Source organism: Hippopotamus amphibius, chromosome X, assembly GCF_030028045.1.
Source record: "Hippopotamus amphibius kiboko isolate mHipAmp2 chromosome X, mHipAmp2.hap2, whole genome shotgun sequence".
Taxonomy (NCBI): domain Eukaryota; kingdom Metazoa; phylum Chordata; class Mammalia; order Artiodactyla; family Hippopotamidae; genus Hippopotamus; species Hippopotamus amphibius.
In genome coordinates, this window is record NC_080203.1 from 125630312 (window position 1) to 125657496 (window position 27185).

General features: G+C 43.9%; 1 protein-coding gene across 7 annotated transcripts in view; it reads left to right on the forward strand.

Annotated features, from left to right (window-relative positions):
* Positions 1 to 27185, forward strand: part of GPM6B (glycoprotein M6B) — a 156875-nt gene that overhangs the window by 100019 nt on the left and 29671 nt on the right. For 2 of the 7 annotated variants that reach the window (XM_057717984.1, XM_057717985.1), the window contains exons 1-3: positions 14329 to 14762; positions 18620 to 18742; positions 23498 to 23617. The exons of 1 other annotated variant lie outside the window; for it this stretch is intronic. In XM_057717984.1, the coding sequence (XP_057573967.1) occupies positions 14702 to 14762; positions 18620 to 18742; positions 23498 to 23617 (304 nt within the window). In that variant the 5' untranslated portion in view covers positions 14329 to 14701. Of the gene's footprint in view, positions 1 to 14328; positions 14763 to 18619; positions 18743 to 23497; positions 23618 to 27185 lie in introns of those variants that run through there. 4 more of the 7 variants (XM_057717986.1, XM_057717987.1, XM_057717989.1 and 1 more) reach the window with 2 other exon arrangements.

The following is a 27185-nucleotide window of genomic DNA, read 5'->3' on the forward strand; positions in this document are numbered from 1 at the left end:
AGACATTGACAGCAGCATATGAAACCAAGCTTGAGGCCCTTCTGAGGGCGGGGCTCTGTGTGATTTAAAAAAAAAATTAAGCATCAAAAACAAATGTAAAACAAAACAAAACAACAACAAAAAAACCCACAAATGTAATTTGGTCTTGAGTAACCAGGTATTCGCAACATCTGTTAGATTCCAGAAACCAATTTGGACAGTTTGCTAAAGAGTGCCCTTGGAGGCACATTTTTTTTCATCCCATTGCCTTGTTCATCTCAGTTCCATTGATTTGTTTGCAGCTCATTCACAGACATGGCATCCTCGCTGTATCTCTGCAGGGAGGTCTGGGGGGGATGTGGTGGTGGGAAGTGCCCTTAGAAGTCCAGTCAGGCCAGACAGGGGCACAGAAGTGAACCCCTAAGGGACAGGGAGAGATCTCGAAAGATGTAGAATCACCAGCTATTCCTTCCTATCTCTACTTCTGCCTTGGACCTGTATGATGGTGATGTGAGCATGGAGAACTTAGAAGACAGAAATACTAGCCCTTCATGAGTACCACATAGGATGCTTTGTACTGAGGCTCTGTGTGCAGGATTTCACCGCCCTAACAATGGCCTGATGTAGGCAGTTCTCTATGAGCCCTTTTAACAGATGACAAAGCTGAGGCTCACAAAGGTCACGTGGCATCACAAGGCTGGTAAATGGTGGAGCTGGCCTAGAAGGGATGGTGGGCAAGGATGCTGACGTGAGAGGCTTCCTCAGCTGGGGATGTATGCAGACCCCTGTTTTTAGCCACCCTGAGCCAGTCTTTGGTGGTGACCCGGATTCTCTGAATTGAGGCACCTGGTCACCTAGTCATCGTCGTGGCTGTCTGACTCTTGAGTTCCCAGCTTTGACATCCAGTGGCCTTAGTCAAGGCTCAGCTCAGCCTCTGACCAGCTCTGTGACCTTGGCCGAGTCCCTTTGGCTCCCTTTGGTCTTGGTTCCTTTGTGCAGGCAAGGGGGATGGTTACACCTACCTCTCAATGCCGTCATGAAGGCCAGAACGATAGAGCATGGGTTAAAGCTCCTGCAGCAGTGTTGGTACAGAGGAGACCCTCAGCCCCTGAGTCCTGGCCTCTTTCCATCTCTCCTGAGCTACCATCACATCTCCGGAGGTGGGGGGCCCTCTGGGCACCGTGCTGAGCCTGCTGCCTGGGCGCCACATCCAGCCACCTCTTTTGCTGTATTAAAGAGAACTGGCCAAGTGTCCCCGGTAGTCTTTGTATGATGACTTGGCGATCATTACAGAGGAGTGTATACAAAGACTGACAAAATATCACCTGCTCCTGGGACCGTTCATGCTTTCCATTGCCCAGACCAATATGAAGCTGGCACTGTCACAGGTGGGCCTGGAGGAGTTCATTTCCCCAAGATGGAGGTGGGAGTCTGTGTGGCTGCCTGATACAGCACCTTTTTTTCTTTAATTTTTATTATATATTGGAGTATAGTTGATTTACAATGTTGTGTTTCTGCTGTACAGCAAATTGACTCAGTTATACGTACACATGTATCTATTCTTTTTCAGATTCTTTTCCCATATAGGTTATTACAGAATGTTGAGTAGAGTTTCCTGTGCTATACAATAGGTCCTTGTTAAGTATCTATTTTATATATAGCAGTGTTTATCTGTTAATCCCAAGCTCCTAATTTATCCCTTCCCCCACCCTTTCCCCTTTGGTAGCCATAAGTTTGTGTTCTACGTTTGTGAGTCTGCTTCTGTTTTGTAAATAAGTTCATTTGTATTATTTTTTAGATTCCATATATAAGTGATATCATATAATATTCATCTTTGTCTGACTTAGTATGATAATCTCTAGGTCCATTCATGTTGCTGCAAATGGCATTATTTCATTCTTTTTTATGGCTGAGTAGTATTCCATTGTGTATATGAACCACATCTTCTTTATCTATTCATCTGTCAATGGATATTTAGGGTGTTTGCACGTCCTGGCTATTGTAAATAGTGTTGCAGTGAACACTGGGGTGCATGCGTCTTTGTGAAGTATGGTTTTCTGCAGATATACGCCCAGGAGGGGGATTGTGACCCAGCATGTTTACCCAGCAGCGCAAAAGATAGAAACCCATTCATCCCCACATGGACCTCAGGGAGAGGTGACAGCGACTCCTGCATGTTGAGGGTGAGGAGCCAGCCCAAGTAGCCCCTGGGCAAGAATAAGTTCTCCTTAAATGCCCCTGGAGTTCTCAAGTTTAAAGGGCTCCCATCCCCTTTCTCCCTACCCTGAGGGGCTTATCCCATAATTTGCCAATTTCTGTTGAGAATTGTCAAAGCCCAGATGTCTTGTGATTTAACGTTGAATTTGAAAATGTCTGGCTTCCTTCCCACCTGTGTGGGGAAGCAAGTAAAGGCAGGTTAAGTGTCTTTCCAGTGGCAATAGCTGCTGCAAAAAAAGAGGTTGCATTCATAACTGAGAGAGGGATGGTTTGAAGGAAGAATGGGAGGAAGAGGAAATGGGTAGATTTAACCAAGGAGGTCTCCTAAAGGAGGTGGGCTTTGGGCTGTGCCTTCCAAGAAAAGGAGAAGAGCTGGGGAAGCAGCATGAGTTGGAGTTTTGGCAGATGATGTAGAGAAAATTCCCCATAGAGCACCCCCAATTCACCCAGCTTTGAGGTTGAGCCACCAGCTCTGGGCAAGAGAATACCCTAGTCCCTGGGGTTTCTAGCTAACAGAGAAAGAATTGCACCAGGAACATGAGTGGGATCCCAATAGCAACAGTTCAAGAGCTAACAGAGGGGCTCAGAAGACCTGCCCTTGTTCGTGTTGGCTGGTCCATGCTCGGTGGATGAGTTAATTGGGAGCCCTCCCAGGGAGAGCCCATTGCTGGGGCGCCACTCTTAATGAGGAGTCTCAGCTCCCCACGGCATGTGATAATTAATCAGGAAGCACGTGGTCAGTAGATCAGCTGCCTTGTCTCCCGATGCATGCCTTGCGTACACAGGAAAAAGGAGAAACTTGCCCTTTTTATTTTTTTTCCATCAAAACCAATTTAAAATCCCATTGTCTGGTCCTTGTTTGTGTGTTGGCTTTCAGTGTGGTTCTAGCCTGTTGGGGTCCACTTCTCTCCGGTGGGATGGGAACCACAGTGAGGGTATTGTTTATCTCCCTCACTTGACCTCTGGTTTGTGATCTCCTCGAGACTCAACTTTTCTCAGGCCCCCAAACAATCTGCACTCAGAGCAAGCTCTTTCTCTTACTGAGACCAAAACCGTCATACCTTCCCATCATTATGGGTGACATCATGGAAGAATGGGCTGATGATCCCTCCCTCCTAGGGCTGTGATGTGAACTAAAGCAAGTAACAAATGTGCCCTTCTCAAAGCCTTACAGGTTGCCTTTTTAACCTCCCTGCCACCACCACCATGTCTTCTGAGATGAAATTCCTTAAATCTTAGAGAAACTTTTCCTCCCCCCCCCACTTCCTGTTTGCTCACCCCTACATCAGAGGGAGAAGTGTTCCATCCTCCTACCCACAGCTGGCCTTTCGCCTCTCCTGTGATCTCGATCCATCATTTCTCCACCTTCACTTGATTCTCCTTACATCTCTCTCTTTCAACCCCTGCCTTCTTTTCAGCCTAAAGCCTTTGGGGATTCTCTTCCTCACTGTTTCTTCCCCTTCATCTGCCTGCATCTTTCTCTTGCCTTCCCCTCACTGTCACATTTCTTTAGAAAGGGGGCTGCCCCTGCTTTCTCGTTTTCACTTCCCAGTCCTTCAGTAGCCCCTCTAGAAACTGGTTTCCATTCTAATCATTCCAGTGACGCTGGTAAAGAAGTGGAAATTTTCCTTTTCAGTGGCCTTTGCCGAGTCCTTGCCTTCTTGTTGCCTAGACTGTGAACCACCTCTTCCTTCTCAAAATCCCCTCCTCTTCTGTGACAGGGTCTTGTCCTCTATCTCCTCCAACATCCTCTGCATCCTTTGAGAGTAGTCCTTCCACTAGAGCCCCCTGAATCGGGTGGTGCCCTCAAAGCTTTCTCCTCTGTACCGTCTCCCTTGGCCTCTCACCCATTCCCATGAGAATAATTGGTTTCTCTCTGCTAGTAATGCCCAAGTCTTCACTTCCAAACTCGGCTCTGCACAGACATGGCCCACATGGCTTCCAAACCTGATAGTCCTTCTCACTCTCCTCACCCATTGTGGGTTGAATTGTGTCCCCCGGAAAAATATGTTGAAGCCCTAATCCCTGATACCTGTGGATGTACCCTGATTGGAAATAGGGTCTTTGTCTATGTCATCAAGTTAAGATGAGGCCATACTCGATTAGTGTGGGCCCTAGTTCACTATGACTGGCATCCTTATAGGAAGAGACACAGACTCAGGGAAAATGCCATGTGATGGCAAAGGCAGAGGTTGGAATGCTGTACCTGTATGTAAGCCAAAGATCACCAGTAACCCCCAGAAGCTAGAAGAGGTGAGGAAGGATGCTCCCCTAGAGCCTTCGGGGAGAGCATGGCCCTACTGACATCTTGATTTTGGACTTCTAGCCTCCAGAACTGGAAGGGAACCAATTCTGTTTTGTTGAAAGGCACCCAGTTTATAGTACTTTGGTACAGCAGCCCTAGGAATCTAATACATCACCTGGTCTCCCCCTGTGTTCCCTATGGCACTCACCGACCATCCTTTTAGGGATCCAGCAGAATTTTTGGAATCAACCCAGAATCCCCTGCCCCTCGCCTTGATAACTAGTTTTCCATTTCTGCCTTGACTGGGTGGAGTAGCTCCACCTCTTCTCCGATCAAGTGTGGTCGCCCTGACTCTGGCCTCTCCGATCTCCTATCCACCCCTCACCCAGCCCTCTGTATAATTTTCACAAAACAGTTCTGAGTATGTCACTGTCATTGTAGCACACATTTTGTGCGTCCCCACTGCCTACAGCAGTTGGCTGCATCTTGGAATTACCTGGGGAGATATTAAAGCTCTTGTGCCCACTACGCATCTCTATCAGACCAGGATCTCAGGGTGTGACACCCAGGCATCGGTATTTTCAAAGCTTCCTGAATGATTCCAGTCTGCAGCCAGGCTTGGGAACCATTGGCTGATAGGCTATCACAATAGCCAGAGGAAACTTAGGGCAGAAGAGAGAGATTTAAAGCAGTGGTTCTCAACTGGGGGCGGTTGTGCCCTTGCAGGAGACGTTTGGCAATGTCTGGAGACATTTTTGATTGTCACGAGCAGGGTGGCCTTCCTGGCATCTAGTGAGTAGAGGCTGCTAAACATCCTACAGTGTCCAGGACGGCTCCAGAATTATCCAGAAATTATCCAGTCCTAGATGTCACTAGTGCTGAGGTTGCACAACCCTTATTTCAGAAATGGGAGGGAAGCAGCAATGCTGGTCTTGACTTTGGGACAGATAGCTGTGGGCCCTACCAGTGAGAAGAATGCACGCACCACCTCCTGCTGCAGCACTGCCTGTGCTGCGCACCCATTCGTCAGCCGGGTACACTGAACCTTTTCATGCCACACCTGTTTCCATCATGTGACGCCTTAGCCTGCTGCTGCTCTCCTTTTGAAAATGAGGTTTAGTGGCATTTTTGCCAGAAGAGAGAGGCTCATCACCCCTCAGGTTGCCTTTGGCAGACTCAGCAGTCACTGTTTAGGCAGCTCCTAATGGAGCTGTTAAATAAACAGCTGATGAGGTTGGAAAGATGTTGGCTAACAGGGGCTCCTGTGTACTCACTGTTACCGATGACCCTGGCCTGCCTAGGAATCACCTCTACTATTAAAGAGAAACTCTTACGATGATGGCTTATACTTGCAGAGCTTTACGATTGATAAGAGTTTTCATATAGTACATCATCCAATTTGACTTGTCATTTCAGCTCTTAGCCTTGTGCGGTGTCATTTCCTAAAAAGGAAAGTATAACAAATATAGAGGAGGTACTGAGGAAATACATCAGGAGAACGAATGATAAGAGTAAGGAATCAAAAGGCATTAAAACCCTACACTGGATGTAAAATTAGAAATCTCATTCTGGTAATGGGAGACAAAGCCTGACCAAATTGATAAAGCTTCGGGAAGGTCCAATTATGGAACGGACACTGTTCTAGAGAGTCACATTCTCAGTTTCTGGCTCCATCCTATAGTTTCTGTGTTTTTAAACTCGTGCAACATTTTGAACACAGCACAGCGTATGAATATTTTGAATATTACTGCTACTTTATAGAGAGTATCTTTTCTGCTTTAAATGTAGATTTAAGAATTCTTGCTGTATTTGTAAGTCTGGTCTCTCCAAAGGCTCAGATATTTGCTACTAGAACACATCTTTTTCTCATAGGGAGTCATATGAAAATAGGAGTCACTTAGTTGTGGCACATGGGATCTTCGTTGCAGTGTGCAGTATTTTTAGTTGCAGCATGGAGGATCTTTTTTTTTTTTTTTTTTTTTTTAGTAGTGGCATGATGCAAACTCTGTAGTTGCAGCATGTGGGATCTTTTAGTTGCGGCATGTAGGATCTAGTTTCCTGACCAGAAATTGAACCCAGACCCCCTGCATTGGGAGCTCAGGGTGTTAGGCACTGGACCACTAGGGAATTCCCAACAATTTCTTTTAAAATGCTATTTCTTGGGAGTTCCCTGGCGGTCCAGTGGTTAGGACTCGGCACTTTCACTGCCAGCGCCTGGATTTAATCCCTGATCGGGGAACTAAGATCCCACAAGCCGCACAGGCCTGGCAAAAACAAACAAACAAACCCAAAGCAGTTTCTTTAAAATTCATCCATTCAAGCAGGTGAGGGATTTTTGCAGTAGAATGTGAAATGGGGTTTGCTTTGGTTCTGGGGTTGTTGCTCTGGGTATTGATTTCCTTTGATGGGCAAAGAGGAAGCATTGTGGCAGGGCACGTGAATCATGCGGGGCGTGAGAATGCCTTCTGGGCCCTGGAAACCATGTGGAAGGGCTAGGTCTGCAGGAAGCCCACTGGCTACAAGTTGCCCATCTTTATCAGAGGTGGTCACCGTGATGCCTTCCAGAAAAGCAGTCTCAGCTCCTTCCTCAGGAGGGAGGTGAAGGGGCTTGAGAAGTTGGGAGGGTGCACTGGCTCACTGGGAGGAGGGGGCATTTCTCACCAGGAGGAAGGAGATGATCCAGAAAGGAAACCGTCAGTGCCAAGAATGGGAAATGAGGGAAAGGGAAAGGAAATGAAGGAGGCTCTGTGGTGCTGAGTGTGAGGCTGGACTTGGGAGAAAAATGTTCCATGGAACGTGGCAATTTCAGAGGAACTGCAGTTGACCCTTGAGCAACATGGGTTTGAGCTGCACGGGTCCACTTATACGTGGGTTTTTTCCACTAAATACATAGTATACAATCTGAAGTTGGTTGAATCTGGAGATTTGGAACGGCGTAATCAGAGGACTGATTGTATGTAAAGTTATATGTGGATTTTCAACTGCTCAGGGTCGGCGCCCCTAACCCCCATGCTGTTCAAGGGTCAACTGTGGTTTGAAGGAGTATGGAAACATCCTTTCTTAGTGATTAATGACTTCCCACTGAAGAGTCATCCTGAGGCCAGAAGAAACCTAAAATACAATTCTGAAAGCTGAAAGAAGTACACATTTGGCCAACTTCATTGATAGCTGTGTGAGCAGCATAAGGATATGTAGGTAGATTCTTGACAACTTGATGAATTCCCAGTTGAATGAACAATCATAATCATGTAACAGAATAGTGACTTAGTTTCTGGCATGCCGTAGACACTTAATGAATTTTGGTTGAATGAATGAATGAACCAACCAACCAACCAACCAGTCAGATGACCAGGATGATGTCCATAGTGGCCTTCACAGGATTCTCTGGTCTTGGTCTTGTTGTGTTCAACCCTTCTATCAATTATTTGGATCACAGGACTGTGTAAGAAACACAAAGCAAGTTTACTCTACTTGGAGACTGTGATATTATAATTTATAACAAGAAATATATATTTGGCCTTCGTCCTATTTCTGGAACAGCTCCTAAAACGACTGGAAATTTCCTGTGATGGAGACTGATCAAGGTGTCTTTTGTTTTGATTTGAAGTGACTTTTGGAACCTAAGGGTGGGGGCTAGTTGCCAGTGGAGCCAGCCATGGGATTAGAGTTGGAACTCTCAGTCCTGCCCCCGACTTCCCTTCCTCCCTTGTCCCCACCCCTGACCTCCAGGGCGGGGAGAGGGTCTATAGATTGAGTTCAGGTTCCAGTGACCAACCATTTAATCATCATGCCATTTAATCAGTCATGCCTGTGCCACGCAGCCTCCATAAAACCCAAAAGGACTGGTTTGGAGAACTGCTGGGTTGCTGAACACATGAAGATAAGGGGAAAGAGGCGTCTGGAGAGGACATGGAAGCTCTGTGACCTTTCCTCATACCTTGCCCTACGCATCTCTTCATCTGACTGTTGATTTGTATCCTTTAATATCCTCTTCATAATGAACCAGTAATCTAGTAAGGAAAATATTTCTATGGGTTCTGGGAAATGCTCTAGCAAACGAATCAAATTCAAGGAGGGGGGTCATTGGAACCTCCGTATAGCTGGTCTGAAGCACAGAGGACGACCTGGATTTGAGATTGGTGTCTGAAGTGGGCGGGGTGTTGGGGGGCAGTGTTGTGGGACTGAGCCCTGAACCTCTGGGATCTGACGCTGTGTCCTGGTAGTGTCATGCTTGGGTTGAATTGTAGGACACCCTGCTGGTATCAGAGAAGTCCCTGGTGGTGTGGGGAAATCCCTCCCAAAACACACACACACACACACACACACACACACACACACACACACACACACACACACACACACACACACACACACACACACACACACACACACACACACACACACACACACACACACACACACACGAATTGGTGACCAGAATAGTTAGAGAAAAGTAAACCTGGGAAGATCATTAATGGAATAGATCATAGAAGAAAAATGAAAATGATCTTGACAAGTTGGATACTGAACCAGGATAAACAGGCACAAAGCCCTATGTACAAGATTAAAATTTCAACTGGACCACAAGAACCTCATATCTTGAGAGTAAGCATTGTGAACAGACTTGGGAATCTTGCTCCTGTGCCCATCATTCAACCAAAACTCTTCTCATGGGAGTTCCAATGGCTGTTTGGTGGTAAAGGGCACTTTCTGCTTGCCCGTCCTCATCTTTTCTGCTCCTCCTACAGCCTTCACCACTACTTGACACTGTTAGCTTGATGCCCTTCATGGAACCTTTTTCTCACTCCATCATCCCACTTTGGCCATATTTCCTGGCTTTCCTGATTTTTCCTTCTCGGTCTCTTTTACCTCCCTTTCAAGTGTTTCCTTTAGCTTTATATTTAAAAGTCAGTGTTCCTTAAAATAAATCTCAGTGTCTTTGTAGTCTGTATCTCTCCCTGGTGGTTTGTTTACTGTTCATTTTAAGTATATTTGTTGAGGACCTACTACATGCCAGGCACTGTTTTAGGAGCTGGTAATATAACAGAGGACAAAGAGACAAAAATTTCTGCCCTTAAGAGGCTCATATTCCAGGGGAAGAGAAACAAGTGGGTGAGTGAATAGCTAGATCAGTGTTAGATTGTGGTTAAAGCCATAATGAACAGCCAACCCAGGTTAAGGGACTGAGCCTGTCAGGGCTACACTTTTAGGTAAGAGAGTCAGGGAAGGTCCCCTGAGAAGATAGCATTTGAGCAGAGCTGAACTTCTTGTATTCCCAAGGCTACCTCTACACCAAAGGCTCCCAGATTCTCGTCTCTGGTCAGCCCCTCTCCATTGGAGCCATGTTCCCGAATGCTTCCTGGCTAGCTCCCGCTGGATGTCCTGGGACCCCTGAAACCATACAGGCTCAGCTCTTGTACCAAACCTCTTCTTCCTCTTTGGTTTCCCTGTTTGGTTCACAGCATGGCCAGTTCCTCACTCACCCAGGTTAGAGACTCCAGACTGCCCTTTGCACCCTTCTTTTCCACTCCGTGTGCAGATATCCAATCAGATGTCATCCTGGTCCTCCCTTCCTCCTCATGTCCTCATTCAGACTCTCCCCTTTCTCTTGTTTGTACTCTTTAAGGAGACTCCGAATGAGTCTGCCAGCTTCTAGTTTTGCCCTGCCCCACGCTGTCTTTCCCATTACCAACAGGACGACCTTCGGAAAGCGTGGGTCAGATCTGCTTTCAAGCCTTCCATCTCCACTCACTGCCTCCAGGATTAGCAGGGTGTTCAACCTCCCTGGTTCTCAATCTACTGGTTCAGCCATCTCCCTTCATTTCCCTCCCCCCACCCCCACCACATGCACCCTATGCTCTGGCCACTCTTTCAAGAAAATCATCTCCCCAGCACTTTGACAATACACATTTTCCTTTTGTATACTTTTCACTTTTTCCTGGAATAATCTTTCCTTTCCATACCCTTTCCTACTCTTCTCTGCCCGACCCTTCCCTGCTCTGCTCGCCTACCCGGCAGGTTTCTAACCATGCTGCGGTAGCCAACTCTGTTCTGGGAAGCTTTTCCCCAATTCTCTTCCCCTTCCCCTCCTCTCCTTTGTTGGGATACCACAGTGCTTGTCGCAGATTGGATTCCCCTGGTTTAGAAGCGTTCTCTGTGTCCCATTAGCCTACAGGTTACATCGTTGAACCATGAGAAACTAATGTTCTTCTAGTCAATATCAGCAATCTTGTATGGTTCAATCTAATATATCCAGTTTGTGTCAGTATTTGTTATTCCTGTTTTGGCTTTCAGAAGTATTTGTACCTTCAACCAGAGTGCCTTAAAGCATGGGACTCAAAGAATAATGTTCAGCTCTGGGAGACATTTCCCATCCTATTCAATCTACGTAGTCAATTTTTCTAGTCAAAAATGGATGCAGACCTCAGAAATGTTGTCAATGTATACTCTTTTCTTTCTGGCTATTAACAATTTTTCTGTCATGTTTCTTCTGATACACATCATTTGTCACAAATACCAATGAGGTTTTGAGGCTGCTGAGAAAGTGGTACAATGGTAACTTCTAAAATTGTCATATGCGTTGTCTAAAGAAAAGAAAATGATAAAGTTGTGAATAAGGCAAAAGCGATGAATAGTCTATAGTTTTTCAAGGTGAGAAGGAGATCAAAGCATCAACTGGAGAATTTGTGTATATTTTGTCCAATGGTTGTGATTTCCATGACTGATACAGAACTAGAGTCGCCCTTAAATTTAGAATGTCTTTCATATTCTGTCTGCCCACTTCCACCAACATTTTAAAGTGCTATTCTTAATAGCTCCCCCCAAATTATTCTGTTCTGTGATTTCTATAATTGAATGATTTTGCTCTTGATTGAAAGATTACACTTTTTAAATAAAAACCGATAACGTAGCTAATCACAATTGTTCCCTTTTGTGCTGAACTGAATTTTCTTTTGGTATTAATTCTCACTTGAACTGCTGAGGGAGAACAGTCCTGTCACAAAACAACAATTGACATCTTCCTGTTTGAATGTGCCTAAGCCATCTTTGCAAAAACTGTTTGAAGACCATCCTGTTTGGACACATCATCAGGTTTTCCTTTGCAGGTTAGTTACATCATATCTGCATTTCTTTTTGCAAGTCTGAAATCTTAGGCTGCCATGCTTCTCAATCCCCTCATCATGAGACACTAAAGTTGGCTGGGGCCGTAATTCAAGGGGATAGTTTATTGTAGACGTGGTCTCCTAGGATGATGCTTAAAGTGGAAAAAGAGGTGTAAAATGAAAAGAAAATATTGCAACAGGCTAAACTGGTTTTCAAAATCTTTTCTGGTTCAACAGAGCCAGAGGTATTGAATGTAGTAGGCTTCGGGGATTATCTAAAACTAATGCATTAAAAGATCAGGTTGTTAGAGGATTTTGATTCAGGGATCTTACCCTTTTTTAAAAAATTTGGTTGTGCTGGGTCTTAGTTGCAGCAGGTGGGCTCCTTAGTTGTGGCACGTATGTGGGATCTAGTTCCCTGACCAGGAATCAAACCCAGGCCCCCTGCATCGGAAGCGTGGAGTCTTATCCACTGCGCCACCAAGGAAGTCCTTTTTTTTTTTTTTTTTTTTTTTAAGTATTGAACAACAGACCCTCAAAACTTGGGAGAGGATTTTTTAGGAGAGGGTGGCCTCTGACTTGTCTTTACATTTGCTTCTAAGATGAGTGTTCAATCCAAACAACTAGCAGACTGTTCTCCGTCAGGGAGCCCTTCACTCTGTGCTTATCAGTGGTCATCCCTGTATTTGACTTGAGTTTCTAGAAATTTTTTTATTGAGATATAATTGACATATAATATTATGTTAATTTCAGCTGTACAACATAGTGATTCAACATTTGTATACATTGCAAATGGTCACCACAGTAAGTCTAGTTACCGTCTGTCACCTTACAAAGTTAATACAATATTATTGACTGTATTTCCCACGCCGTATGTTACATCCTCATGACTTAATTATTGTGTAACTGGAAATTTGTACTTCTTAACCTTCTTCACCCATTTCACACCCCCCTCAACCCCCTGCTCTCTGGCAGCCACCAATCTCTTCTCTGTATCTGTGAGTCTGGGTTTTGTTTATTTTGTTTGGTTTGTTTTTTTAGATTCCACATATAAGTGACATCAGGTGGTATTTGTCTTTCTGAGTCTGACTTATTTCACTTAATGTCCATGGATGGACCTTGAGGGTATTATACTGAGTTGCTATAAATCTTTTAAATAGGAAAAATGAAGATAAGCGGGTCAAACAAATGCTTAAAAAAATGGTGCAGAAATTAGTGATGCTTGGAAACGTGGCTTATATCCAGGATAAAGCGTTATATGCTTAGATGGGTTGAGAACGTTGGTCCAGTTGTATCTGGGGATGCAAGAAGACTTGTGAAACCAGCAATCAAAATCATTGTTTTTACAACAGCCTTTCTGCTGAACATTTAGAACACTCTTGAAAATAGCCTTTGGCTCTGAATGAGGGGCTCTAAGGAATAAAGCTCCTTATAGAAATCACCGCGTCCAATAAAAAAAGCCACTCTGTCTTGATTTTTCATTCCAAGGAGACACCAAAATAATATGATTAGATTTAATAATATTATATTATATATATTTATGTAATATATATTATTTATATTATTTTATTTCTATAATATAAATATTACTTTAATAATATTTTGGTAGCTCATTAGCATATTATGCTTATTTTTAAAAAAGGATGGGTACTTTTTTCTTTCCTTTTTTTTTGGGGAGGGGGCGCACCTCCCAGCATATGGGATCCTAGTTCCCCGAGCCGGGATTGAACCCACACCCTGAAGTGGAAGCGCAGCATCTTAACCACTGGACAGCCAGGGAATTCCAAGGATGGGTACTTTTTTATGAATTGGGCTTGAGCTACAGTTTCTCTTACTCTCACATACATTAACCATAGACCAGGAAATAGATTCTGTTGCTGAATTGCTACACTGCTGTTGTTAAATCTATGTTTGGGTCCTCTTCCTCCTTGTGTACTTTTTCTTCCCCCCTTTTTTTTAATTGGAGTATAATTGCTTTACAATATTGTTTCTGCTGTACAAGGAAGTGAATCAGCTATATGTACACATATATCCCCTCCCTCTTGAAACTCCAATATGTTCAGGTCAATCCAGCTAGCTCACTAGAGGTTGTGTGAAAGACACACTTTTAAAAATTGAAGTATAATTGATTTACAGTGTTGTTAGTTTCGGGTGTACAGCACAGTGATTCAGTTATACATATATATGTATATCTGTTATTTTCAGATTCTTTTCCATTATAGGTTATTACAAGATACTGAGTATAGTTCCATGTTCTATAAAGTAGGGCCTTGTTTATCTATTTTATATATCGTGGTGTGTATATGTTAATCCCAAACTCCTAATTTATCCTTCACCTTCCCTTTCCCTTTTGGTAACCATAAATTTGTTTTCTATGTCTGTGAGTCTGCTTCTGTTTTGTAAATAAGTTCCTTTGTATCATTTTTTTAGATTCCACATATAAGTGACATCATATGATATTTGTCTTTTTCTGGAAAGACACATATTAAAGAAAGAAAAAGAAAATGGAGACCCTGGGCAAGTCCTTTGACTAGATCCTGCGAGTCAGGGGTAAATGAAATAAAACAAACTGTGATGCCCCTCGAGGGGTCCCCAGGGGAAGAAAGAGTTTGCTTGCCCGAAGACATGCGCTCTGCTGAAGCTCACACCGGCCAAGCGCTGAGTCACGTGGTGGGAGGGGGCTTTCTTCTCTCAGCTTCACAGCCCCTGCTCTGATGTCACAACTCTATTCTTTCCTGGGAGAATTAATTAGCATTCAGCGGGTGCAGTTGGCGAGGAGGAAGGAGGGAGCCGGAGCGCGCGGCGCGTAGGCGAGCCAGAGGCGCAGCCCGGTCGGTCCGGGCGGGGGTGGGGGTGGGGGCCCCCCTGGGAGCCGCATGGGGACGCGGGCACGGGTGGCGGTTTTATAACCGGGATCCTCCGTGACGTATGGCTGCCGGCTCCTTGGCAGCTGTCTTTCTGGACCAGTAGGCAGAGGGGGATTGACGCCGACGAGACTTCTGCATCTTGGAAGGGACTGTAATCTTCTGTGGTGAAGAACAGAAGCTCTCAATCACGCGGGTGTAAATAAGAGCCGGAGGGGAGCCCAAAAGAAAAGGAAGAGGAGGGGGAAAAGTGTGTGTTGGGGGGAGCGGGCAAAGCATTTTTGGTGGATGGTATGAAGCCAGCCATGGAAACTGCAGCCGAGGAAAATACTGAACAAAGCCAAGAGAGAAAAGGTACCCAGGGGTCTGACAATAGCCTGTTTAAAGCTTTTCACTGGGGGGCTTAAAAAGGGGTAGCCTGGTTTGTGTCTCGTGTAAAATAAGCTCTGAAACCATCCCAATGGCCTGGTCCAGCTTTCAGGGTGGTTTTTCTCCTGGAGGCTGATGTTAAATGAATAGAGCAGCCTCTCTTCTGTCCATTCCTAGTCCAAATCTCTCTCCTGAACGTGGTATTGCACAGAAGGAGGTCTGCAATCTGTCACCTTGGGTAGCTGGATTGGGGAAACTGTCTTTTAATTACGTTAATGAGTCCTAACTAAGGTCCTAGGCTCTGCATGTTATATTCCAGGGACATGGAATGCATTGTTTTGTGTTAATACCAAGGGGGAACTGGAGGGCTATGCGAATTAAATGCGCTTTGGTTCCGCTGATGCTGTAGTGATTTGGGACATTCTCTAATTTTCGTATTTAATACGATTGCTATTTCCGTGTATCAGACCCTGACTGACATGTAATAACCATTTACAGTTGGAGCTTGAGAGAGGGAACGTCCGCTGTGTCGGCTAGTGCTGATGGAAGAGGGTTGAGGGGGAGGTCTTCAGCTGTTTATGACTTGGAGATTTGGGGGAGGAAAATCCACACAGGTCCTGTTCCTCAAAGGGTATCTTAGAACACATCCTGATCTTGACCTGCTGAATGGCTTCTGCAGGGAGAAATAAGTGTTTTGCGGTTAAGAAGATGGCAGAAAATAGACGCTAAAATTAATCTGTCTTTTCCTAGATAATGACTGATTCAAGTTCACTACCCCATGGAACCAGCTCAGCCTGTGTGAGGTTAAGAGCATCTCACTGCATTGTAATTTATCGCCCTCACCCAAAGTTACAGACTGCCGTAAAGGCACAAGAACATGTTCTGTACCCGCCTTGGTTCTTATATCAAAAGCTACCCATGCTAGGGTTATTTCTCATGACCCTGACATCCACGGACAGTCACTAAACAGTAGTCATTCTCCCTGATGGAGGTACAGGTATGTTTTACATAAGATTATGTAGGTTGAACCGTCTGAAATTGCTGATAGTCAACCATTTTACACCTACAAAAATAGCATTTTCATGAATTTCACCATGCCAGCGCGCTTGGGTAGAGCAGTCCTTGAGTAACATTCTCTCGGAAACAGCAATTTCATTTTTTAAGTTGATTGCTTTTTAAAGTATGATAAAATATACAGAACATAAACTGTGCCATTTTAGCCATTTTTAGGTAAATAATTCAGTGGCATTAAGTACATAGCACTTAGATTCCTAAAACTGGTAGTTGAGCTTAATCCCTGCATCAAACCTGCCGCCTCCCAAGCAGCAACAGAAACCAGTCCCCCCCCCCCGCCCCGCCTTTTCTTGTATGTATATATTTTTTAATTTACATGCATGACTAAAGAGCAGTAAGAGAAACTGTCAGGAATATTTATAAACCTGAGGAACTGAGATAAAAGTTTAAAGATTCATTTCCATGACGATTAGAGACAAAGCTTGGGGGATATAATCATGGAATAATAGCATTGTTGTGAGGACGCTGATCACAGTTGTAGCAATTTTTCCCTAAAGCAGAGGCTTAGAGCACACTTTTTAGTAATATGGTGTTCGTCAGTGGCCGATAAAACCACTTTAGTCTCCACAAAAAGCATATCTTTCATTTTTCTCTCCAAAAGCAAGAAAGGGGCATAAACCCAGTGTGAAATCCTTACTACATGATTGTGGTTCTCGCCATCATTTTTTCTTAGGGAGTGCTGTTATTTTATGTCAATTAAATATTTATTATTTAATACCAAAATCTACAGGCTGCTGCTACATCCCTGGCCATCTGTATATGAAAACTTGTTAGCTACGGTTTCAGAGACAAAGTTAGAAGCAAAAGGTAATTCCTGGAGGAACTTTAAAAATTACTGAAATGGATAAACACTAGCTGTTTGTTAAGTAATCCAAAACTGCCAAGTTACTGCGAGATACCATCACATGTATAATACATGCTTGAGTAAGAATACGGGCCAGGGAATGGATTTTGACCACAGCAACAGGGGTTGTGATCGCCCTGTGACCCACCAGAAATGTTGATCTGGAGGGTAGCCTATCTATTGAGCTTCATTTAGACGAACAAGTTCACCTGCCAGCTACTCAGGGTCAAAGCTCACACGAGCATCATTTTTGTAGTTTGCCCAATTTGTTCACCCTTTGTCATCCAAGGCACGCACAGAGACATAAAATGATAAGCAAACATGTTTGTACATGCTTGCCACTCCAGGCTTCCTTCAGGTTTAATTTTAAATTCATAAAATCACTGTTTACTTCGTTGAAATTAGCATTGACAAATTAGACACAGTTAGAGAATGCATTATATAATTCTTAAGCGGGTGCATCTGTGGGTTTTGGGGGTTTTTTGTGTGTTTTTTTCGGGGTTTTTTTTGCCTCTCAGCAAGGGATTTAATTTACTAAATTGAATCCTCTACATTTTGTCACTTCCCACAGAGTTTTTAATGCACACATATTTTCCCCCTCTATTCTTCCTTTCCCATTTGTCTTCATAGTCAGTGGTAAGGGCAATACTTGTTTCTGAATTTGGAATAATATTGCCCTATGGCTAATACCCAGTAGCTTGTGGATTAATGGCTTCAGATAATTATTATGGTGTTTACTAAGAATACAAATTAAACTTAGCTTTATAAACTGACCTCAACTTTTCCAGCCAGAGTCACCTCCCAGGAGTGTCAGCAGGATAAAAAGGACTGTTGCTTTAAACTAAATCAGAATGACTTTGTTGCTATTGTAAACAAAAATAATCCAGGTCCTTAAAAAAGAAAGAAAGCAAGCATATGTGTTTTTGAAACAGCCTCATAGCTTTTGTCACGGAACCCTACTGGATGCTTGAAATTCACAAGAAGTAATTTAGCAGTTATTCAGGAATATTTACAGAAAGCAAGCAGGTTTTCTCAGATGGATGTAAGAAATGCCAAATTATTACAAATGACAGTTTTTAAATTGGAAGCATTAAATTAAATCAAAGTGTTGAGGATTGAGTAAGCAGATTCACTGAAATGGAATAAGTGGAGGAAATGAATAAGACAGAATGAAAGCAACCAGATCATGGGACTCAATAATAAAGAGATGAGAGTAAGGTTTCTATTTATTTCTGTGGAGTATTACTTGATGTCAATTCATTTGTGAAAAATCAGTGCATCTGGAATCGCTGGGAGGGTGTAATCTAGGGGCAGAAAAACAATTGAATCACTTGCTCTATTGGATGGAAAAAAAGCTCTAAGTATCTTTTAGGAAAATTATTGTATGTAGGAAATTGGAATCTACTGAAACAATTATAGTCAGGCTAGTTACGCTCCTGTGAATCATTGCTCAAATAAATTTCAGGACTTCAGGTATCAAATTTCTAAGCACATAAAAAGAAAAATGTAGAAAATCAGAAATAATGTGTAATTTAAACTACAGGACGTAGTCAAAGTAAGAGATGAATTCAAATGGTTGACCTGATTAAAAAATGAATACATCCATTTAAATCTTTTTAATCAAATAGGTAGAATATCTTAGGTGTTTGGGTTTTGTTGTTGTTTTGGGGGTTTTTTTTGGGGGGGGGGGTTCGTTGTTTTTTTTTTTTTTTTTTTTTTTTTTAGTTCAGTAAAAGATGTCCACTTTTGGCCCTCTTTGTTGTTGTTGTTTAGGAAGGAAAGCACTCCTCTAGAATATGTGACTTGTAGGCTAAAAACCCAGGGGGACACATTTAACGTTAGACTCTTCCCAGTGATCTAGGAATTATTTGATGTTGAGATTTTTATTGACGTTTTCTAACTTGATTACATACATATGGTACAGAGAAGGTTGTAGGTGCAGTTTTTTCCTGTGAGAATCTGCCAAGGAGGACATTTGAAGAGAGGGTGTCTGGGGACGAGGCTGTAGAGAAAAGCAGGGCCGGCCAGATGGTGCTGTACATATGTGGTAGGTATGATACAGCTTGCTTTTATTTATTTATTTATTTATTTATTTATTTTAGAAAATTTCAATGTGGAGAAGATCTCAGCAAGCAAGTTGGTACCTCTCCTCCTTTGATATTATTGTTTCCATTAGCATCCTTTTAAAGACTTGGCCTTGCTCACTCATTAGACAAAGAATTCGGACTCATTTCTGGAAATGTAGATTTGCCTTCCTTGAAATTCAGCAGAAATCTTGAATTCAGATTGTAATGTTAAAAAAAAATTTGTGTTTCTCTGTTATTTGGAAGTACAAGCCAATTTAAAGTAAATAATCTTTATAACATGACTTATCAGCTTTGCTGTATCTGAGAACACGTGACATAGCCAGTGTCCCCATGACGTAAGTTTCCCCTCACTGGGACTGGGGATAAATTGGACTGAGATACTCCCTTGCTTTTTTCTCCTTGGGACCCAATGTACACCCATGTGAGATGGTTGGTCCGGAATAAGGATGGCTGTGGGGCAGAGGAAGAAGGTGGCTTTTAAGAGAGCGAGGTTACAGTCCCAGTTTCACAAACATACCTGGTTGTGCATTCACTTGTTGATTTATTTATTCATTTTGTAATGTTCCTCTTTGAAGCATCATCCTTCCTCTGTCCTCTCAGCTCATGTCATAGGAGCAGAAGGGTGCTAGCTCATCTTAGGGACCATTCTGTGGAGTATAATCTTGGTTTTAACAATAATCTCGCTGACTGGTGGCAGATTAAACAGCAGACAGCGATGCCCAAGAAGAGAATTTTGATCCTTAGCCAGCCCAGAGAATGTGTAATAAGAGAAAATAAAATACCTTCCTATTGTGTAGACTGATTTGATTAATTGCATTAACTTTTTTGAATCTTCAAGCCTTACTAGCTTCTTTGATATGATGGGTCAGCACACTTGATCTGTAAAGGGCCCAAGAGTAAATATATAGGCTCTGTGGGCCACACAGTCTGTTGTAACTACTCAAAGCTACCAGGGTAGCATGAAACAGCCATAGATAGTATGTAAACAAATGGGTGTGGCTGTGTTGCAGTAAAACTTTACTTACAAAACTAGGTGGCCGTCATCGGCCGACTTCTGCTATATCCTATAGTGTTGTTACAGCTTCCTTTAATATTTTAAATACTAGCTAAAAATGGAGGATGACAGATGTAGCTTTCAGAGACCTGGCCCATGGTCTTTGTAGGAAACTCAGTCTTTGTCATTTAGTTGCTTCCAGTGATCATTTCCTAGATGGTAGAAAGCCTGCCAGTCTGCAGTTTAGTTATTCAACCTTGTCCCTAAATTACATTATCAGAGTAAACAGGGGGAAAAGTGTACACGGCATTATTTTGATTTCTTTTCCTCAAGTCCCCATCGTTTGTGTCATACCCACCTCTGGCGATGACCACCCATTTGTGTGTCTCGCCATCAGTCACCACTGCTCACCTCAGCCCCATTCATAAATAGTATCTGAGATGTCACAGTCTTCTCTGCTTCTTCAAGAATATCAGTCTCCTGCCCACCTCTCCCTTCTACTCTCTAAGGGGAATGTTTGCAGTTTTCCCTCTGAAGGGCATAAGCCAGGATCTTCCTGGGTCTGTAGGAAGTGTGTCTTTCCCACTTCTTGACAGTTGCCCAGAATTGACAGTATTTTAATATACCCCCAAGCTGAGGCTTCTCCTTGCAGTCATGTGACTCCCACTTAAGTGTCGGGACCCTGTCCTTTTAAACAAAATATATACCGCGCTCTTTGATATCTTATAATTTGATATGTAATATCTTTAAGTTTGGCTCAGAAATATAAAATAGACATGATTTTTTTCCCCTTCATATCTAAAGATTAATTGTTGTCCAAAGGCCTTCCCAGTAGAATTGGAAAACATCCATCCACTTGCTGATCTCATCTCCACATCTGCAGAAGGAGGAGGGGTTTTATGCTGAATGGAGCGTCTCGGGCTTGGCTGCCATGTTTTTCTCAGAAAACACATTAGCACTGGGCATTCCATGGTCATTGCCAAGCAGCCTGTGCCTGATGGCCCGTGTGAGGAGGTGAGGGCAGAGAATGGATGAATCCTGTGCAAAGATCCCCTGAATTGCATGGCCCGGCTTGGGTGCAGTCAATGTGGTGGGGGACCTGGAGACCCACTGCTTGATCCACCGGGTCCCAGGATGCCCTCTTGCATTCAACCAGATATTTATTCAGCAGACATTGATTGGGCACCAACTGTGTGTTGGGATTGGAGGGAGACATTTTTTGCAGAAAGGATGGAAACTTTTCAGATAGAAGTGATAGAGCTCCTTGGAATCCTCTTGCTTGAGGTCGACACGGAGGGCTTATAGCCACTTTAACCAAGAGGAAATCAGGTCATACCATGAGGCCGCTTGACCTCCTTCTGGTTCTTTCCACCGGCCCCACTGGCTTTCCCTGCTTTCGGAGAATGTAGCACAACCCATGTATGAGAGAGAGAGAGAGATGCTCCTAAAGAGTAACCCAAAAATCTAAGTCTGGCAAAGGCTGAGAGTTCAAAACTTTTAAGAACCGTGAAATAACATCAGGAGCTTGGGACCTGAAACATGTCTTTAAGAGGCACAGAAGCACAGCTCACCTCCAAGCAGACTTCAGCAAAAGAGTAGAAAATTATAGCGAGTGCACAGGCCACAGTCAGATAACGTGCCCTCTGGAGTCACATCGCCCAGGTTCACACCCAGGCTCCTCCCCACTGGCTGTGTGATCCTGGGTAAGTGACTTAGCTTTTCATTGCCCTTGGCTTCTTCATTTGTAAAGCTAGAGTAATAATAGTACCTGTTTCATAGCATGGCTGGGACAAATACCTCAGTAATTTGAGGTCACGGTAACAAACTTTTTTTATCTCAGGCATTGGCATATCCTAACTGTTCTAAGGTGTGATCTCTTAGGAGGGAATCTAATGTGAACTTAATGTATGTTTAGAGGGCATCTAAAATTCAGAACCAGGCAGATCCATCTCCTCTGACCCTAAACAGGGTCCTAAAATACATTGCTTGAGGAAATTGGATCCCCAAGATTACAGGAAGGGAATTTTGAAGTGTGTCCAGTATTCTATTGGAGATCAAAGAAGCCCAGTTAAAGAAACTGTGGCCTGACTGACATGACAACTGTGGACTGGGCAAAAATTCTTTTTGAAAGGGCTGTCTTGACTATGACTCAAACATTGGAGGGACTAAGGTGATGGGCGGTGGAAAGAATCAGAATTTGAAATTCCTTAAAAATGTATTGACTTAAATAATTTTGCCCATGTTACACGTAATTAAGAAAAAAAACCTTTACACTTTGTGTAAAAAAAAAAATTGCTGAGGTAAGAGGTGCAACGTGCTTTGCATGGTGAGCAGCAGGCCATGAGCACAGCATGAGTTAGAGCCACCGTCATCTTCACTAACAGCAAAACCAGCAGCAGTACAAATACACTTATTGTGCACTTCTGATCTTGTCCTCGCAGCCTTTTTTCCCCTTTCAAATGTCTTTAAAAGTCTTCAACGGTCTTTTCAATGTCTCTAAAAGACAGTTTTACTTTACCTTGCAGTCAAAAAGGTTTGCCCTGAAACGCCACCTAGAAACCTAGGTCTCCACTTCCCAAGTGGAAATACGTGCAGAGTTTTCAGAGATTGTGGAGAGCAGAGTTGGGGTTTTGTAACAGCTGGTGAGGTTTTCAGTGGACCTGGTCAGGGCGTTCGCCCTTTCGCCTCAGAACATGGCAGTTTGCTTAGTCCTTATCGTCAGTGGTCTGAGGTGCCCAGTGGGGCAGTATAAGCTGCTCTTCTGATGGAATAATTACCCATATCAATGTCAGCACCATTCTTTAAATCCTTAAATGCTTGTGGCACCCCGGAGGGCATAACCCGTCATTAGGTTTGATGGGATTCTGAACTATAAACTGGCCATAGTGACCTTACAGTCTCTTAGGGATCTCAAGGTTGTAGTTCAACTAACAGTTGCCAGCATCTGATTCTGTGTCAGGCAAGTTGGTGGATGTTTTTCTCTCCAATCCCCTAAGAAGTAGGAAATAGAGTCAGATTACCAGATAGGGACCTTAGTCCCCAGGAGGCCACTTGTCACCTTGTGTGTGAGGAAGCAGGGCTTCAAGCCTAAAACCAGCAGCCTTTTCTATATAAAGACACTGGGAGATCATTGGAACAGGATTTAATGTGGAACATTCTAGACTCTGAAGTCCTGAGCTTAGATAAGATGAGGCGACAGAGAATACTGCAGATGTCAGTGGGAGGACAGGAGTTTTCATCCAGAATTCCTCAGACCATGGGGTTATTGGCCATACTTTTCAGGCTGGAACTGAGTACCATTATAGCGAGCCTGGATTCACCTTCACTTGTGCAGCTGCAGTAATGATGGTGCTCTGTGGGTCTGAAAGTGAAATAAACAGAAAAATACAATGGTGAGAAGCCACATTTTCCTTGTAAATAGCCTCGGGCCAAAACAAGCTTTCTAAGGGGCGAGGGTTGGGGGAGATGGAGAAAATACGGAAAGAGAAGACAATATTGGTGATTTTTGTCAACCTAAATTGAAAAAAGGAGGAGGAGACTTTAACATTCTGAGTGCATCATGCTGAGTTGATAAGATGGTACTGAAAGGTTGCATTTCAATAGCATATTTTGTGAACTCCCCGTTTCCTTGAACTATATGGTAAAAGAATGAATTAAAATGCTGATGTAGACTCTTTGCTGGAGATAGAGACACTGACTCTTTGCCACCTGAAATTGGCAGTGAACAGCAGAGCTGAAATGGAAATTGGCAGGTACCACTGGATGTACCCAGGCTCAAAGAACCACCAGTACCGTCCCGTGCCAACCCTGGGGGACAGGGCTAGCCCCTTGAGCAGTCCAGGTAAATACAGCCTCGGGGTGAATTCGCATAGCAAGTCAACTGTTATCTTTAATATGATTTGTGACAGCTCTTTCAGTTTGGTGCTGTTTTCTGTTTTGCTTGATGCATTAATTTGTTTACAGGGGCAGGGGTGGAATTAGCGCTTTAACATTTTTTTTCATCATCTTTCTTTTTCTCTCTTCCTCTCCATTCCACCCCATCTTTCACCTCTTTCTTCTCCCTCCTCCCCGTTTCCTCTCCCTCACCTCTTCTCCTTAAAAAGAGCAGTGTACAGTGAGATATGCCTTGGGGCTGAGCACGAAATTTCTAATATCTGAACCAGTAATGAGATGGGGGGGGAGTGTCACACATGCCGATGACGGGACCAAGAACTGAGCCAGGACATTTGAGGAGCCTGGGCTCTGAGAGTGCTGTCAGTGTCCCCAACTGTCTTTCTGCCCACACCACTCTGCAGTGCTCTGATTTAAGAGCCTTTGAGAAGGAAAACTCATAGCCCATGAAATGAGGATCGGGTACCTGGGTACTCGATCCCATCAGGTAGGTCCACGAGGTCCGGTTTCCAGTCTCCTTGCTCAGGAGGAACACTGCTCTCTCAGAACCTCTATGTACTGGGTCTGGCTGAACTGTGCGTCAGCCCATCTGGGGACCTGGATGGGGAGAAAGCTGAGCGATGCACAGCCACCCTCCATGTCCCCAGAGTCCACACAAAGCATCCTCATACTCAGCTCAATGAGCTAAAATTCAGTGGTTTCAAGTTACTTACAATGTGAATATAAAGGGATGGTGGTGGGTCAGAGACACACAACAGGTATCCAGTATCGCTCTAATTCTGTGTGAGCCCATAGCAGCATTCCTCCCAAATATTTACTTACTTCTGCAGGAATAAATCAGAAATGACAGCGTAGAACCTACAAGCCTAGAAAGAGCAATCCTAAGGTACAATGTAAGACACACGTCGAGTTACAAAGTCATGCCACCTGTAATTCATTTAATAATTTTTAAAATTCTTCTTTAAAACCTGAATTGTGGCTTCAGGTTAATTAACATGAAATCTGACTTTGGATTTAGTTCTACACCTTGAGTAAACACGCATTCCTTCACTCGACCTCTGGCTACCGGGTGCCAGCTCTGTGTGTGCCTGTGTAGTGTTGGTTAGAAGAGGTGAGGAAGAAATGCCATTAGACATTGGTTCTCTTGGATCCTTTGATGGATGGAAGGTTCTGGAATCTTGATTTTTAAATATTGCTGTTAGACATGATGTGTCCATACAGTTGAATACTGTGCAGCAATGAAAGGTAATGAAGGACTCAAGGTACACACTGCGACACAGATGGATCTCAGAAACAGGATGCTGAGTAAAAGCTGACACTCGAGAGCAAATACTGTAGGGTTCCATTGATATGAAATGTCCAGAATTGGCAAATCCAGAGAGAGAGAAAATAGCTGGGTGTTTGCTGGAGGCTGGGGGGAGGGAGGATTGGGGAGTGACTGCTGATGGTTCCAAGGGACCCTTTGTGGAGTGATGGAGATGTTTTAAAATTAGATCATGGTGATGGTTACACCACTCTGTAAATTGACTCAAAACCACTGGATTGTACACTTAAAACAGGTGAATCAAAGTGATTTTTTAAAAGCCCCCCTCCACCAGAGCAAAGTTAAATGTGCACGATTCGATGGCAGAGAGAGAGAGAATAAACAGTACTTGTTAACATGACGAGAAGGTCTCCAAATTTTCTGAAACTACTGCCAGAGAGAGAACGGTGTTCATTTTAAGAATGTGTCAGAGACACCAGGCCAGTTAGAAATTGAGAAAAAAAACTAAGCATCTTTCCTGGATTGGGTGGTAAAGCGTAAAGGTCAGTATGGGCATTCCAGGCAGCAGTGGCAGCTGAGAAGAAAAAACACAAGGCTCCAATTTCCTCTCCGAAACCTTTGGGGCCAAACTTATTTAAGAATTCAGAAGAGTTGGGGTTTTTGAAAATTGATGTGGCACACATACTGTGTGCAACGCCATGTCCCCAGCAAGGTCTGGGCACATCCCCCCCACCAAGTCCAATACATGGGTCTCTCTGGAGATCTGGAGTCAGCTCAGTGATGCCCGCGAACAGCCTCTGGGCCATTCAAGGTCAGGTTTGGGCATCAAGGAAATTCAGAGCAGGTTTTGCTGCCAGATGAGCTTGACACCGCACCCCCCCCCCCAAAAAAAAAGAAAACCCAACCCTAGTTTTCAGAGTTTTGGGAATTCTGGAATGGTATGATGAGAAACTAGAGCTCTAATAGTTCTCTCGTTGCTGGTGAGAGTTCCACGAACAAGCAGGTTCTTATCGGAGGGGGAGAAACAAAATCACTGAACTTGATCTCTAGCATCAGTCTTCCCAGATCCTGAATCGGTCTCCACGTACCTGTGGTGGTAACTGTGTGTGTGCATGGGCGGAAATCGCTGGGGGGAATGTGCCTGTGTGACACACGCACTGGGGCCGTGTGTGTCTGGAGCCAGGGGCAGAGACCTCACGTGGGATGTGTCAACGGGCCATTGCAGGCCCCGGAGTGAGCCATGGTGTCGCCTTCCCAGTTGCCTGGAGATTTTGCCGACTCCTGAATCAGTGCAGTTGCCATTCTGTGCTTAGATCCCAAACCAGATGGTGTGAGGGAAAAAATAGAGGATTCCATATGGCTCTTGTGTCTTTTTTTTTTTTTTTTTCCCCTTTGTGGAGTTCTCAGTTTCTTTCCAGTGGGGGGTGGGGGAAGAGGTTTTGGTACAGACTGACAGGGAGATCTTTGACAAAGGAAAATGTGTCTCCCACTTATTATGGCGGAGACCACCCTCCCCCCCGCCCCCAACCTGCTTATCCTCCATCTGAGAAGTCAAGGTGCTTCCAGTTTCCTTTGCCTTGTCGGTTTCCCGTTTTCTGTTTTGGGTGTAACTTCTCCGTAGAATTACATTTTTAGCGCTTGCATAGTTAATCTTTCACCATCTGTTTCTTCTTTCTTCTTTTTTCATTGTTTAACTTCTTTGACCAGGTAATATCCACATCTTCTCTAGGCTTCCAGGAAAGCAAAGGGTGGGTGGCCACAAGGGCAACCCCATGTGACCAGTGCCTTGGAGACCTAGGTCTGAGATGGTGGCCTGAGACGGTGGCACTCGGGAAAGAAGGAACTGTTAGGGCTACAGTTGCATTCGATGAAATATTGTGCTTGAAGAGTAGGGAACAGTTCAAGCTACTGTGGTTTGTGTTGCACAGGCTTCACTCAGAGTGTCATCTGAGAGAATTCAGATCCTCTATTTCAAGTGTGGTCTGTGGACCAGCAAGATCAGCATCATCTGGAAGCTTCTTACAAATGCACAGTCTCAGGCCCCACTCCAGGCCTGCTGAATCCAAATCTGCCTTTGGACAAGATTTCCAGATGGTTCCTGGGCACATTGCAGTTTGAATGGCGCTAATTTAGAGGAAGGTCCAAAAGCAAGAACAGAGAAGACAAGAAGGAGTTGAAGAAGTAAATTTACCCTCAAAAGTTCTAGCAATCTCTTTCTTTGGAAAAGACGGAGAATTGCTTAAGGTGTCCATTT